This window comes from Harmonia axyridis, chromosome 2 (genome assembly GCF_914767665.1).
Source record: "Harmonia axyridis chromosome 2, icHarAxyr1.1, whole genome shotgun sequence".
Taxonomy (NCBI): Eukaryota; Metazoa; Arthropoda; class Insecta; order Coleoptera; family Coccinellidae; genus Harmonia; species Harmonia axyridis.
This window is the reverse complement of record NC_059502.1, coordinates 30,739,802-30,755,760: the sequence shown is the minus strand read 5'-3', so window position 1 is coordinate 30,755,760 and position 15,959 is coordinate 30,739,802. Positions and strand designations below refer to the sequence as shown.

The 15,959-nt window shown below is 30.6% G+C and overlaps 3 protein-coding genes and 1 long non-coding RNA gene across 4 annotated transcripts; 1 reads left to right on the top strand and 3 right to left on the bottom strand.

Moving 5' to 3' along the window:
- Window positions 1-776: 776 nt before the first annotated feature.
- On the bottom strand, window positions 777-1,645 carry LOC123674000. The gene is made up of 3 exons (XM_045608801.1): window positions 1,487-1,645; window positions 1,144-1,437; window positions 777-1,082 (listed from the first exon to the last, which is right to left on the bottom strand). Exons 1-3 carry the CDS (start codon window positions 1,565-1,567, stop codon window positions 984-986), a joined length of 474 nt encoding a protein of 157 aa, XP_045464757.1. The 5' UTR covers window positions 1,568-1,645; the 3' UTR covers window positions 777-983.
- Window positions 1,646-1,864: 219 nt separating this feature from the next.
- On the top strand, window positions 1,865-7,556 carry LOC123673999 (probable NADH dehydrogenase [ubiquinone] flavoprotein 2, mitochondrial). The gene is made up of 6 exons (XM_045608800.1): window positions 1,865-2,024; window positions 2,080-2,208; window positions 2,336-2,523; window positions 2,574-2,781; window positions 3,329-3,405; window positions 7,411-7,556. Exons 1-6 carry the CDS (start codon window positions 1,986-1,988, stop codon window positions 7,502-7,504), a joined length of 735 nt encoding a protein of 244 aa, XP_045464756.1. The 5' UTR covers window positions 1,865-1,985; the 3' UTR covers window positions 7,505-7,556.
- On the bottom strand, window positions 5,379-6,391 carry LOC123674001. The gene is made up of 4 exons (XR_006746569.1): window positions 6,212-6,391; window positions 5,778-6,095; window positions 5,581-5,673; window positions 5,379-5,473 (listed from the first exon to the last, which is right to left on the bottom strand). It is a non-coding gene; the product is annotated as an uncharacterized LOC123674001 (long non-coding RNA).
- A 508-nt stretch (window positions 7,557-8,064) lies between the features above and the next one.
- Window positions 8,065-14,814, bottom strand: LOC123673998 (N-acetylneuraminate 9-O-acetyltransferase). The gene is made up of 6 exons (XM_045608798.1): window positions 14,562-14,814; window positions 14,408-14,504; window positions 14,109-14,357; window positions 13,270-13,537; window positions 11,258-11,493; window positions 8,065-10,539 (listed from the first exon to the last, which is right to left on the bottom strand). Exons 1-6 carry the CDS (start codon window positions 14,686-14,688, stop codon window positions 9,120-9,122), a joined length of 2,397 nt encoding a protein of 798 aa, XP_045464754.1. The 5' UTR covers window positions 14,689-14,814; the 3' UTR covers window positions 8,065-9,119.
- Window positions 14,815-15,959: the final 1,145 nt, after the last annotated feature.

Genomic DNA, 15,959 nt, shown 5'->3' with positions numbered 1-15,959 from the left:
GTTTTTGGTGCGTGGAACAGTTTGCCGACGGCAGTTGTGAACTCGGTGTCGGTTAATGCCTTCAAAAACAGTTATAACAGTTTGTGCCATCGCGTTCGGCAGGATCACTTGTGATGGTGGAATTTTTTTCTCACTTTGTTTCACTCATTTTTGCATTTTTTTCTCATTTTAATATATTTTTTGCGTAGAATGTATATATTGATTTTTTTGAGTTTTATAGGCTCTGCCCCAACTCTTCAACCTTCATAAATAAATAAAAATAAATTCACTCTTATTGAACCATCGACAAGTAATTACTATCAAATTAAAAATGAATTCTTGCATAAACCTTCTTAATATCTTATTCAGATAAATCAACTTTTGTCGAATAATCATTTATAAGGTAAATAATCAAAATGTCATTGAAATCAAAATACATTAAGGCCCCTATTGTGTTATATGTAGATATAATTGTTCTCCCTCTTAACGGTAACCTTTTTTTTATGTAACTAGGTTTCGATAGGTATGTTGGTGAATTTCAAGAATTTATAAATTATAAAAGAAATTATTACGATGTATTGCTTTACTCATTAGAATCTCTCTAGCCTCATTCATAAGAACTAAAAAAAACCATTATTTTTTAAAATGCTGAAAAATGATTACTTTCACAGAACAACTTCAACATTTCCTATCTTCCTAAGCCTATGGTGTCAAAAATATGATTTTAAAGATTTAATATAAGAAATAATGCCAAAAAGCCACATTATTCTTTATCTGATATTCAAAAATAAAGAAAATGAATAACTCAATATAATGATTATTTTCAAAATACCTACATTAAAGAATTTTCTTGCAGGTTTTTTTAGTTTACAACAACATGCAAAGGACTTGAGGCAAAAGCAGTTTATGTTGTTTCAATAAACAAATGTTTCTTCCTTTTTTATCAGTAACAAATTCGCATTGTAATAAATTAACTTAAATCATAAAAATAAGAATACATTCTATCAAAGTTCCTCATTTTCAGATTTTTCAGGAATGAAATATTCACTTGGATCAAACTGTGGTACATCAACTATAATATTTCTCTTTTCCCCACCTTTTCTCTGAAATAATTTTATAGTATTAGACTTCTACAAAACATAGAAGATTTGTATTTCAACTCACAAAAAGTAAAGGGTTTAGAATATTGACCACTAGATTATCATTGTTCAATCCCAGTTTTTGTTCAGCTTTCTCAATTTCATCCTCCAAATTGGCCAAATTACTTTTAATATGATCCACTACTTTCTCAACAGTGTCAATTTTTGAACAAAGATCATCTAACTGATCTTTACAATAGCTTAGAGAACTCAAAGCCTTTGTGGATTCTTCTACATTATCATGGCTTATACTTACTACTGTTTGGCATTGATCTAAACGTGCCTTCATACCATTTATTAGTAGGTTTAGGGGTATTAGCTAAAAACAAAAATTGTGAATATATAATATTAAACGACTTTGCTTTTACTTTTTTATCCAAATCATGATCCAAATATTTCGCATAATTATCAGCTGTTCTGAAAGAATTTACATAATTTTCATCGCTCATGGCAGCTGAAATGTAAACAAAAACAAAATAAACTATCAAAAATATTGAATTGAAAGAGGTTAGAGGTCATAAATTTAAACCACAGAACACTGTCCATAGTACATAGACCTAATTCAATTAGGTCTATGTATGCTATAAACTGTTTACACCACACATAAATAAGAGATTATAATAAGCTAATGACAAATCATATTTTTAAATACAAAAACTTGATTTTAGTGATTAAATTTTAGCGAAAAGAAAAGAATATGATATCTTTTCCATTTAAAAAAGAAACGAGACGTTGACCTTCTCAATTGTCATTGTAGTTCTGAAAGATTTGTCATATTATGTCATAATTTTTTAGCAGCTGATCCTAGGACAAAAATTGGAACATTTTTGAGAAGATTATTGGGAATTATTATAATATTATATTTCTATGATGTTGAAAACTTTGGAAGTATTCGGAAAATTAGTGGTTGGTGTATATTTTCCTATCAAATAATGAATAATGACGATCGATTTCGTTGTAGGGACGGTTTGCAGGGATTCGTTCCCTACATTCTACAACTTCCCTCAATCACGATAGTTTATTTGTACATAGAGATACCCCAGAAAATAATCCAGACGTCAAATTTGAATTCAGTCCTGAAAACAAAAAGGTAAGTTTTCATGAAAAAATGAGAAGCTTTTTCATTTGAAACTACTGTGGATGGTTAGCGATTATGATTTTTTACTCTACTATAATAACAGTTATCCTTGAAATCTTGATTTCAACTTGTTTTCTAGAGAGTCGATGCTATCCTTGCTATTTATCCAGAAGGTCATAAACGGGCCGCTATGATCCCTCTTCTGGATTTAGCTCAAAGGCAGTTTGGATGGCTTCCCCTATCTGCTATGCACAAAGTTGCTGAAATTTTAAATTTACCTAAAATGAGGGTTTATGAAGTAGCTACATTTTACACTATGTTCATGAGGTAAATTTGAAGAGATAGGAAAACCAAATAATTGTTTTTATTTCTATTAGGAACCCAACTGGTAAATATCATGTACAAGTTTGTACCACGACTCCATGTTGGCTTAGGGGCTCCGATGAAATATTGGATGCTTGTAAACAAAATTTAGGTATTGGGGTTGGAGAAACATCCAAAGATATGATGTTCACTATTTCTGAAGTTGAGTGTCTGGGAGCTTGTGTTAATGCACCAATGATACAAATAAATGATGACTATTATGTAAGTAGCAATATGAAATTGAACTACTTCAAGAATTTCAAATGTAAAAATATTCGTTGTGTGAATTTGAATACTTAAGTTCAATTAAATATTTAAATTTTCATGTTATGAACAACGATCTAATGATACATAGAGCATTGACTTTAACTTTAGAGGGATAACGATTGAGCCTCATGTCACATCAACTGAAAGATGTTTGAATTTCAATCAATGATAAGGGGAGCCAAATCACATGATAAAATGATTCAATGATGGATTGGTTCAATATGTTCAACCAATAAAAGCATGGGTTGGTTAGGCTTCTGCTCCCTATCTGTTAAAGCTGATTCCTCTCTCTATGTGCTGTCTACTTACTATTAGATCATTGGCTAAGTACTAGTAGAAGTACCTGCAATCATTCATAATATAATATTATATTAATCAATTTAATATGAGCCCAAAATTCTTTATGGTTTAACTGATTTGTATTGATTCTCCATTTTAAAAATCATACCTGATAATAATTTTAAAAATTTATATTGATTATAAATGAAATTTGTTATTTCAGGAAGATTTGACAGTGAATGATACAAATGAAATTTTGAATGACTTGAAGGCTGGCAAAAAACCAAAGGCTGGACCAAGGTAAGCACAGATTTGACCCAAAACTTCTTTGAATTTATAAGAAAATTTATATCATGCTTAAAAAAGAACACCTCAGCTTGTTAGAACAATTATAAGAGGGAGCAAATGTCGTCTCAATCTAAAGAAGGTTTTTGATCTTATAAGTATCGATATAGTACTAAAAAAATCAAGTATAACAATAGCATCATTTATACTGTTTTAGTTTTATCCATAGATATCAGAATATGGTACTAATAACAGTGTGCACCAACCTACTAATACTGGGTCAAGTAATACCAGGTTAAATATTCTGGGCTTAATTTTATTCTATGTGCATCGAATGTTCCATATGGAGATAAGTAAATAAATTATAAATGGCAACACTGTACAGTTCTAGAGATTTGCATGCACTTTTAAGTGTCCCTATTGGAACCTGATCACAATATAGTATATCTTTATACTGTGATAATTATATGATTGCTTGTGAATTAAAAAACACCAAAACAACTGAAAATATCGAAAAAGAAATAGAACTTCAAATTCATTCGACAAAAGCAATATATTCAACCATTTTTTCATTTCTCATTTATTGTATGATCTTATGGTTATATAAGATATACCTCAGAGGAAAGAAAAGATAGAGGTGCCCTTAGAAGTAAATAGCGTTGTATTGTAATCAATTGCAACAGTATGATGATAAAGTGAGATAGAAAAACAACAAACCTGCAAAATTGACAACTAGAGGGATAGTAAACATTTCCGTGGCGTAGTCAATGGTTCCTTAATAAGTATTAATATTACAAAAATCGATATTGAACTTGAAATACAGAATATAAATGACTTACCATATTTCAAAATGAAAACTGGCTAGTTTCATTTTTTCTTTAAGAAGTAATGAGATATTTCAGTAGATATCTTATGGAAACAGTAAATAAACTGTCGTAAAATACAATGCTTTAATGCCCGCCACTCACGAAGCGTTTCTTCCAGCGTTTGGTAGCTAGCGTCGAAGAGATTCCAGTCGGGCAGTCAATTCATACTCTGATTTACAGTCGTACGGCCGTGTCCCGAGCTGTCTGACTGGAATCTCTTCGACGCTAGCTACCAAACGCTGGAAGAAACGTTTCGTGAGTGGCGGGCATTATTCAGTTGGTAAAAAATTGTAAACTTCAAACAATAAAGCAATATTATCAGAGGAAATGGGAGGTGATTCCCCAATATTTGGGAGCTGTAGCTATCCTAGTGCACCTGAGGATTCGAAAAAAGCATCGCAATTAAGTGTTTAGCTAAAGTGGAATAAGAATAACCTATTTTTCCTGAAGTTTTCCCTGCATATTTCTTTGTAAATTACGAAAAGTGCCCATTCACAATATTTCAGATGTAAACCCATGTCAATGAGGAAATAATAACGCACATATTTATTGGTTTATTATATAACTTTACCTAACGTTCAAATATCGTCGGCTAAGAGTGTAAATCTGCTAAGTCCATTTTGAACAATTTCACAGGAGACCAAAAAAACAGTACAGTACAGTGTTATAATAATAATAATAAGAGAGTTTATTCATGAAAATACATTCAATGGAGTTTATTGAATGTATTTTCATGAATAAACTCTCTTATTATTATTATTATAACACTGTACTGTACGGTTTTTTTGGTCTCCTGTGAAATTGTTCAAAATGGACTTAGCAGATTTACACTCTTAGCCGACGATATGCTTGGGTATAAAAAACAGAAAAAAGTAGTTTTCAAATTATATTTTATTCTCTCTCCGTCTTCTTTTGGCTTGCAAATTATTTATTTTCATCTTCAGCTTGTTTACTGTATTTCTAATGATGTTCCAACAAATTTTTCGCCTATTTGGATCCTCCAGATCTTCATATTCTATGTCGCCAAAGAAACGTGGCATATTGAGTTTACGCCTACAATTTTTCAAATTAAAAGTATTTACAAGGAAAAATCTGATGCAATTAAAAAAAAATTAAGCAGGCTGAGAACTTACTTTTTCAGTTTAATATTTGAAATTCCAGGGCTAGATGGTGTAAAGACTGATTTATCTACTTCAAACACAGAATCTGCTTCGAACCTAAAAATTTTATAATATTTCAAATTGCACCCAAAATTAGATGTGTTGAATAGATTATAAATATTTCTATGAAACATCCTTATTATGAAATAATTATTTCTACCTACTTTCTTTTGAGCCCCCCAGCTGTGCATTTTTCAGTTGAAGGAGCAGCTTTTTCGGTTAAAGAAGCAGCATGTTCTTCAGGAGATGACTCAAAGCTAGAAAAAAATATTTAAATATTGAGTGACACCTTCAATTTGACTTCAAATTATTTCAAAAAAATAAATAATAAAATAAATTCATTTATATAATATATTTATACCTTCCAAAGACAATATCCGCTGTTAATGTCCTCGAACTTGCTGAACTTGCAGTTTCTGTATCACTGAAGGAATTTTCGAATCCATATTCTCGACTTTCTGGGGGAAGACTCTCAATTACACGTTTAATTAAGAATTTTTTGGAAGTAAACAATAGGCTGAAAATAAGATTATATATATATATATATATATATATATATATATATATTATATTTTTCAGTTAATAATAATAGCACAACTACCTTTGATTATCAGTGTCTGGGATTGTTACTGTTCTGGAACTTGCAGTTTCCGTGCTGGAACTTCTTTTCAATTCAGGTCTGTAAAATTGCTGAATGTACAAATGTGAGGACTACGTCAAGTTTCAAATAAAAGAACACTTACAAAATGCTTCACACCATTACATATTTAAAAATATATACATATTAATGCTCACCTTTCAAACTCGCTAATTCGAGGAACTGCATATTTAGAAATTGTGGTTCTTTGACTGCCTCTTATTAAGTTTTCGGTGCTGAAATGTTTGGAACAAACATATGCATATTTCGGCAAATTGTTCATTTGCAATCTTAATGCGTGGCACCATATTTTGCTAAATTCTCTATTTGAAGGAAACCTACAAATTTTAGCATTGAATTAAGTTTTCGATATCTCACAAATACTACGCCATAGACGAGATATATTCTACGCCTATGGACTCAAAACGTGAACTTACCTATGATAGGTTAGGTTTTCATTTCTGGATGTTTTACACACTATACATGTTTTTCGAGATTTTACCATGATTAAAACTAACAATATGTAACTTAAAATTCACAAACTTGTATAAAATAACGCCAATTACAAACGTGAAATTAAAATGAACAGTTAACACTTAACGTCCCTCTAGTTGTCAACGTGCAATAACAACAACAGAACAGTGTTGCCAAATCCACAGAATATTCGCAAAACATCTATACCACAGAACGGAGCAAAGTTTACTTCTTCCTCAGAATGGCAACGCAGTACATTATGAGTGTTTGTAAACAAAAATGTTATAGCGATGTCAACAAATACTATAAGGCACCTCTATCTTTTCTTTCCTCTGAGAGATATACCCTTACTTGAAGTTGGATAAATTAATGAAATTACAACAGTTTAAACTAGAAAATAAACAAATTAACAGTCAATACTTGCTGCAAATAATAAAAATAATAATGTAGTTTATTTTATCATAAACATTAATCGCAGAGGCTTTAGAGCCTGTACATAACATCAACAAATATGACATACAAAACAAGGATTCTTTTTATCTGAAAAAGTAAGAACTGAGTTTATACATGCTGGACCTATCCTAGTTTCCAAATAGCATCAATAAATATTTGAATAAATGTAATTAAAATAATTTAAAAGAAAATGTAACAAATCGAGAATGTGAGCAACCATTATGTGGATTTATAGTTGTATTACTTATATAAAAACAAAATTAAAGATGAGAAAACGAGAAAATATTACATATATAATTCAGCATAAAGATCTTTTTTTAAATATTGTGTATGGATAGCTTGCTGCTTGAACTATTAATAATATTCACTAATCTGTGAACATATACTGTTCTATAAATAATTAATCATCATATACCTTTTTGCTCTCTAGAAGTGGAAGATTCGCTTCAGAACCTCATGGTGAACCAACTTCTCTCAAGGGAGATCCACCAGGCCCTGGATTTGGTGTACGTTCTGATTTGTAAATTTATTGTTGTTATTAAAGCACCAGATTAAAAATTATATTTATTATTTCAATGGAATTTCAATTCAACACCACTTGAAAAATTAAATGCACCTTAACGAGCAAATACATTCCTGATATTGTTTGGCCTAATGGTTAAGACTGTGCTGATTCTGGAGACCCTCCAGCCATTCACTGTTGAACAAAGAACAGTGCTGTGCCTGAAGTAGAGATGGGACACTGCCTGAATAGAACACAACTGGTTCTCATAACCTGCACAAATTCTGAGATCCGGAAGAGCCAAGATACAAAAATTCCTGTCTGAATCAAAAAGAAACACTGTTCAAATGAAATGGTGAATGACTCAAAGAAAGCAATTTATTGATCTGTGATTCATTTGCTTTCCAAAAATGGTACCTTCTTTTTTATATTTTCCCCAGTCACATTCACTTTGGTGACTTATGCAACGAATGCACATTTGTTAAAATTGATTTAACCTCCCTCCAAGGGTTAAAAACTAAGTGTAATCGTGCGCTAACTTATATTTTGTTGATATATAAAATGCTCAAATAAAACAAATGGTTAAATATAATTTGTTTTTTCTTATACCTGTTAATATATACAAACATTTTGAGATCATTCTTTCCTACATATATCTTAATTACATTTCTTACATAATATGTACAAAAGATTGAAATATTTTTCAGACTTTGATAATACCAGTAGTTACAATGAATTTTTACAAGTATCCAATACACTTTTTCAGTAAAAATTATAATGAGTTCCCAAAAATATAATACACTATATTTGCAAAATGAGGCACTAATAATAGAACAATAAGAGGAATCTACATAGTGGAAAAAAACATGATCAAATTGTTTGCATGTTTGGGCCGATATATTGAAAATGAATTTTAATTACTAAAATCACAGTAGATCCCTACTAAATATTAGAAAGTAAAATTATATCCAACTAAGCAGTTTTGACAAATTTCACCATAAATGCTAATGGACAATTCATAAACATAGATGGTTTCGTTTTGAGAGATCTTAATTATTCTGACATTGATTTAAGCAGAGTGTATCTTATGATGGGGTGATATTTTTGATAAACTTGATTCTTGAGAAAATAATCAACTGTATATTTTTTGATCAGGTCTTCAATGAGGAAAAATGGCAAGTCCAAAGAGTCAATTATAGTATACTTATTTGCCTCATTAAACGTTTCTATTTGAATTCTTTTAAATGAATTTCAAAATTAGATCTGTTTGGTATTTATACAAATTGTTTCACATAGGTCAGTAAAATGAGATTGTTTTCTCCTAATCATTGAAACAGAAACAAAAATGCAAATGTTTTAAAGCATTTTTCCTAGAAAGATAAATAATTCCTCCTATCCAAAAAAAAACCAGGTTCATTCCTTAAAGATTTTTTTTAATGGTTTACCTTAAATGAAGGTATTTGCATTCTACTTTCATATAATCCAAAAGAATTTTAAGATGATAATCCCCTATACAGATGATAGAGGCATGGATTTATTATGACATAAATCCTCTATGTCCAAGTATTCTTCAGAACTCACCTTCAAAGAACACATATTTCATGCTCACACTATAAACTCAAATACAGACGGAACATTCAGAACATACCATCCTTTATACCTATTGGGACTAGAATAGCTAAAAATAAAATAGCATTTCGCAGTACTAATTTCCAGTCAGAAGGAACAGCAAATGGAAGTAATACTTTCGTCAACCTATGAAACTCATGACAGGCGGTCACAAAAATGAAAGAAGTTATAATTATGTTCATAACTGGGTATCCAGGTAATAACACTAAAACTCCATGATTATCTGCAGCTAGAAGAATATGATATTGACTAACAAAGAGCTCTAAAGAGATTTCTCCAAACCAAGCAAATAGACTAGAGTATCTAGTTCGCAGAAAACCAGAGATGTTTCTCAGAATAATATAACTAATAATTGGAATAAATACCACATAAGAATGTATCTCACTACACTCCATTTCATCATGACATAAGAAAGTCATTGTAAGATAACATCCTAATCCCACAATAGCTAGAAGAGTAGCACTCAGTGTGAACCCCCTTGAGAATAAATTACTATGGTTGTTATCATCAAACAAATTATATTTTTGAGCAAGCAATAACAAAATTGCAAATCCCATTCCATGAATAACAGAATACCTATCTAACTTCCACATAAGCCACCATTCTCGAATATCATCATCAGTGGAAACAAACAGAGCTTTCCAAGGTCGAGTAACAAAAACTTTCTCAAAGAACACTTCTGATAAATAAAGTATTGTTATAACACTGAATATACAGATGAATTTAATCAATAAATATGAATATTGCATCGGATTATTTTCTGAAGTTGCCATAGTAATCTTTGGTGGTAACGCTACAAAACAATATATCATCATATACCAAAAAGACAGCAACGGAACAAAATAATAAAATTGATAGGGTCGATTCATACATAAACATAAAGTGACAGTCATAAAGTTGAGTTGGAACATCATTCTGAAATAACTTCTAGTACTGACATCATTCCGATGCCAAACATAACAGAACTGTTCGTAACCCAACAAAAATAAGTAACTTGAAATCAGTACTTTCATGTGCATATTGATAGTCAATATTCTATCTGCACCCGTTACATGATACACAAGGATAACAAGAAGCATCCAGCCTTTGGTTTCGTTGAGTTGATCTTGATGTAAAACTTTAGTGAATCTGCTATTTTCTGTAAAGAATAATCCAAGTACTGTAATATAAAAAATGGGAAGCCAAAAACTGAATTCTGAATAGTACTTATTTTCCTTCATAAAAAAGTTAGTTCTATCACAAATGAAAAAATATAACATTATAATAGAAATTCGAGAAATTGAACTGAACAGTATATAGCAAGTCTGCACAGTGGATACTATCTCAGTTGTTTGAGGTTCTTCTGTAAGCAGTGTGTATTCATGGGTGAATTTCCTTCTCCATCTCATAAATGCCTTAGAGAAATACAAAATGATGGCGATAACAAAACTGTAAAGAATTAAGCAGAAGATAATACTCAGATTGGATTTCTATTTAAAAAAAAAATTAAATATTATATTATAAATTTAAAAAAAAAATTAATAAAAAATATATATGTTTAAAGATACTTTTGCTTATTAAAGCCAGAGAATGGCTGCTTTAGAAAGCAAAAGAACATGTGTAAAGTCACATTCTGATTAATTGTTGAGTTTTCCAATAGTAGCCTTCAAATTTCAATAATAGATGCCTATGTGGGTGGAGCTTCAACTCTCAGATTACAGGTTAATGATATTGGTAATATTGGTTAAATCATCAAAAAACCTAATATTGACCAACTTATTGAAATTATTGCACATTAGTATGATTATAATTTTTCAGTTAGTATTTTATAATGTTTTAATTTTAGTTGCTTTATAGAGATAAACTATTTGAGAGGGGTCTATACCGTTTCAACGATCAATTCAAAACTTATTTCACTTTATTTTAAGCTAGAGACCATCAATTTAAATGAGGTTCTCACTATTATTCATTTCAAAGAATACGTCAGTGCGGATAGTCCTTATTTATTAATTTTTTTGAAATGGAAAGAAAAGAATTAGATGAATTAAACTTTGGCAGATCACAAAAAAGCCACATGGTATAAACCCCTCTTAATGGTTATGGTTTATGCTTAATCCTGGATGTGAAAAATAGGTTATCATTATTGAAATAGTTTTTAAAAACTCACCATATGCCAAGAAAAAGGAAAGTTATTTTCTGAACCATTGTGTAAGATTCCGTTGAACTGCAGCATGTGCCATCATCAAAATTCATATAATCGTTACAGTACATATTCAAAAGTATTTGTACGTTATGCCTCATTGGCTTCTTGGATAAGTGGATACCATCGGGACTTTCAGATAGCATACCTTCTCCAACCAATCTTGTACTCCACCATAAGTCCGCAGATGAATGTGTTAAGACCTAAAATGATCAATATTATTGAATTTGATTTCTCTAAAAAAAATCAATTTTTCATTTCATTACTGTATATAATACCAAAGTTAAGTTACAATTGACTAGAAAAAAATACATTATTTTTGATTTTCATCACATTGCTACCAAATACATGTATCTAATCATATTGTTTTATGTATAAAATGCAATCATGAAACATGTGTAACAATTTTTTTATTTGAAGATATGAGGTGTGTCTCTAACTTCAATAGCTTCAGAGTATGTAAATAATTACACCCAAACCCATGAAACTATTGCGAAAGAGGAAGACCTTTAATTAAAATAAACCGCTGTGTAAACAATATCTTCAACCGTACAAGCAACTGGAAGATAATTCTCCACTAATCCCATGAAATGATGTAAGATGCCTTATTTTTATCCATTGTACTGATATTATCAGATGGTATTTCGGGCAAATAATCACAATTTAAAAAAATAACTGAAAACTTCTCAAATTTCAAAACCTGCAAGCACCTCTATTAGTTCCACTCTCTATAAATTCTCTCAGGTTCAGAAGAAGAATTTTATGACAAGTGTGTAGCTTCTAAAGAGTAGAGGTTAGAGGATGGCACACCTGGTCAAGAGAGAAAGGGAATATTCTTTATTGATTGATATATATCAGGCAAGAGCCATCCATTGGTAATTCATTTCAGTTAAAATTATAAATTTAAAAAAAAAATCATATACCGGGTGTCCCAACTTATCGTATACAGGCAATGACTAACTTATTTGACAAGATAATAAAAATATAAAAAAATTACTTTGAATAAGATCAAAGTACCTTCCCAATGATGTATAAAAAAGGTTCTTACATTTGACAGCCCCTTTGGTAGCTAGCCCTCATTTTTTATTTTTGAGTGGCATCCGCTGTATATTGTCAGTGAAAATTGCATTACATTCTATTTGGAATACAACGATAGCACATACTTGGTATTTTTTAAGTAATAACAAAAAAAACATTAACATTTTGCGAAGTATGAATTGCAACTAAAATACCCACTATGCAATTCAAAAAACGAAGAAACATACAAAGCAGGTGTTCAAAATTATTTATTATTTTCTTATTTCTCGGTTTTTCAAAACAAAAATTCATCTACTTCTCATATGTGAAGTTTGTACAAGCATGGGTCAAGACATTTCATTTTTATAAAGAGAATTGAATAGCGTAAAAGAAGTCACAAAATATTATTGTTTTTGTTGTTATTACTAAAAAAATATGTGCTATCGTTGTATTCCAATCAGAATGACACGCAATTTTCACTGACAATATAGAGGGGGTGCCATTTGAAATTAAAAAGTGAGGGCTAGCTACCATAGGGCTGTCAAATGAAAGAATCTTTTTATACATCATTGGGAAGATACTTTGATGTTATTCAAAGGAATTTTTTTAATATCTCATCAAATAAGCAAGATCTTGCCTGTATACAATAACTTGGGACACCCGGTATACCTAGACATAATAATGAAATTATTGAAAATAGGTACATGATGAATAATTAACTTAGGGGTGCATTGCATAAAACACAAAATGAATCATTACCCAGAGAACACAAAATTCAGAGTGATTTAAATTTTTCTGTTTAACAATTTGAAATCAATATTAACGTAGCATTAGTATGGATCACAGCCTGACAACAAGAAACATACAAGAAAAATGCTATCTCATTCACAATTTTCAATTTGATAACACAACACCATAAATTTTTAAATTCAAATTTTAAAATAACAGCTTGACTTGATTACCTCAATTGCGGCTTCATTATACTGATCAATTAGGGAATTAGTTATCATCTTGTTGTCATGTTTAAGCTTCTCTTCATCTACAGGTACTTGCAAAGCCCAAAGCACTCTTACATTTTTTTTACGTAATTCATTGATTGGTTGATACAGCTTGGTCACATTTGTTGTATATTCATGTAGCATATTCAGAGATCCATTAGATCTCTTAATCGCTGGTAAAGCTGTGCCAACTATTATAATGGAAGGTTCATTCTTTCCTTTTTGCCAAGATCTATACAAAAATTACAGTTTATATCACATTGAGATAATAAAATATACATATTTGGTTGAGATTCCAAACACATGACCATACACGAAAAAATACAGAAGTTTTAATTTTAACTAACTAATCAAAACTATGTTGCAATTCCAGTTGGCTGATGCAAAATTCATGCGTCTCGCTCCTTTATCGAAGTTGATTTCTCTCAATAATCTAATAATATCTAGATAGCATATAGAGATATGCTATCTAGATATTATTAGATTATTGAGTTTAACTATAAGTATATAGTTATAGTTTATTATATTACAGTACTCCGTTCAATTTTGGTTTTATTTTGCAGTATATATCCTCAAAACTCGTACTTATCTTGAAACCAAACATGTTATCTCAGACAAAAGACATTGTTTGATAAAAGGCTCGCTGGTTGTGAAGTCACTCACACATAATTTTTTTATTTCCACAAAAGTGTATTTCTTTGCAAAAGTATTTACTTATCATACAAATTAATAGTCAAACCTTTTACTTTCAAAGACTATATAAATTACAACTTACATCTAGTCTAGAAATTAAAAAGTCTCACCTAAATAATTTAATCATATCAACTGAGACATCAGGAAATCGAAAATATTCAACTTTGAGCTTAAGTTTATCCTCAGTGTGAATGAATGACTTATGAAATGCTTCTGGATTTTCTGTGATCGTTCCATCACTAACTTGTATCTGTTCAACAAATGCTTCATAAAGATCTTGAATTCTTGAATCTCCAACAAATGCAAAATAACTTTTTTTTTCATAAAAAGCAAGATACCTCAAGCATCTTCTTGTATCTCTAAAAAAAAATAACTTCATCATCTGCCTGACCAAAAAATGCAAACTTACATCTTAGTATAAAGATGAAGCATACAACCGTAAGGTTGCCATTCTTGGTCACCCTTATATCTCCCATCGGACAACAACCATTTACAGGAATTAGAACCTAGAAAGTGAGTGAATTTAACTAATAATCGGTATGAAACTATTTTTAGGTACCAACCAAATCTCAAGTGAAGAATTGTATGATAGGCAGCAAATATGAGGACTAGGAGAAATGCAACCCTTTTAGCATTTGTTGAGTTTATACTATCAATAATTTGTTCAATTCTTGACTTTGGTGCCATCATAAATATTTTTCCAAAAGCTAGGATATTTATTAGCGAGCAATTGTCAAATTTTTCCTCTATTTCCAACGGGAAATAAACAAACTTTCTAGGCTAAAGGGTAACTGTCATCTTTTGCATTTAGGTAAACAAATTGGTTGGCATTTGTAGGTTGGGATATTTCGTGAGCACAGAATAGAAAAGCAAATACTTCTTTTTTGTATTTGTGTACCAATCGTACCCTCTAATAAAAATGTAATATTAGCAGAGACAATAATATTACAAAAAAAATAGATCATTGCGTCCATACTAATAGCGTATTCGACTGGTTTCATCAGTTCGAATTAATTCCAATTTTTGTAAAGCTAAATGACATAATTAGCTCGAATTAATTCGCATTGGTGCAGCCAGTAGAATACGCTATGAGATGTCTGAAAACCTGGTGAATGGACTGCTTATATTTTGTTTTGCCAATTTTGAGAATATAAGTTAAGTTTCGTTATGTCAACTCGCTATTAACAATTGATGATAAATTCTTTTTATTTATTCTTCATGAGTTTTGTGACATTTTGTACCTATGTATCTTTCATTATAGTTGAGACCAGTGTAAGCAATTCTTGAAATTGTAAGAACACCAAACTCTCTCTATATTTCAAATATTTGAATTCATTCTAGTAAACGTTTTGTGTTTTGTTTCACGACTTTGATGATCATACTCGATTACACATTGCTTTTGATTGGCCAGGATCGGGTTTTAATTAATGTATGACATTGCGGCGCCGCCACGAAATAAAACTAATATTCTCAATTTGGTCGAATGTAAGATGTCTAAAATCATGGTGTAGGTATGCACTCGTCAATTTTTTAATGCAATGACATTCGACCAAATTGAGAATATTAGTTTTATTTCGTGGCCCGATCCTAGCCAATCAAAAGCAATGTGTAATCGAGTATGATCGTCAAAGTCGTGAAACAAAACACAAAACGTTTACTAGAATGAATTCAATAATTTGAATTAGAGAGAGAGTTTATTGGTATTACAATTTCAAGAATTGCTTACACAGGACATAACTATAATGAAAGATATACATATACATAATATATGTACATAATGGCACATAATACACACATAATACAGGTACATAATGGCACAGAACTTATAAAAATAATAAATAACAAGAATTTCAATTTGTTGATAGCGCTACCTGCAGTTGACTTAACGAAGCTTAACTTATATTCTCAAAATTGGCAAAACAGAATCGAATCAGTCAATACACCAGGTTTTTAGACATGTT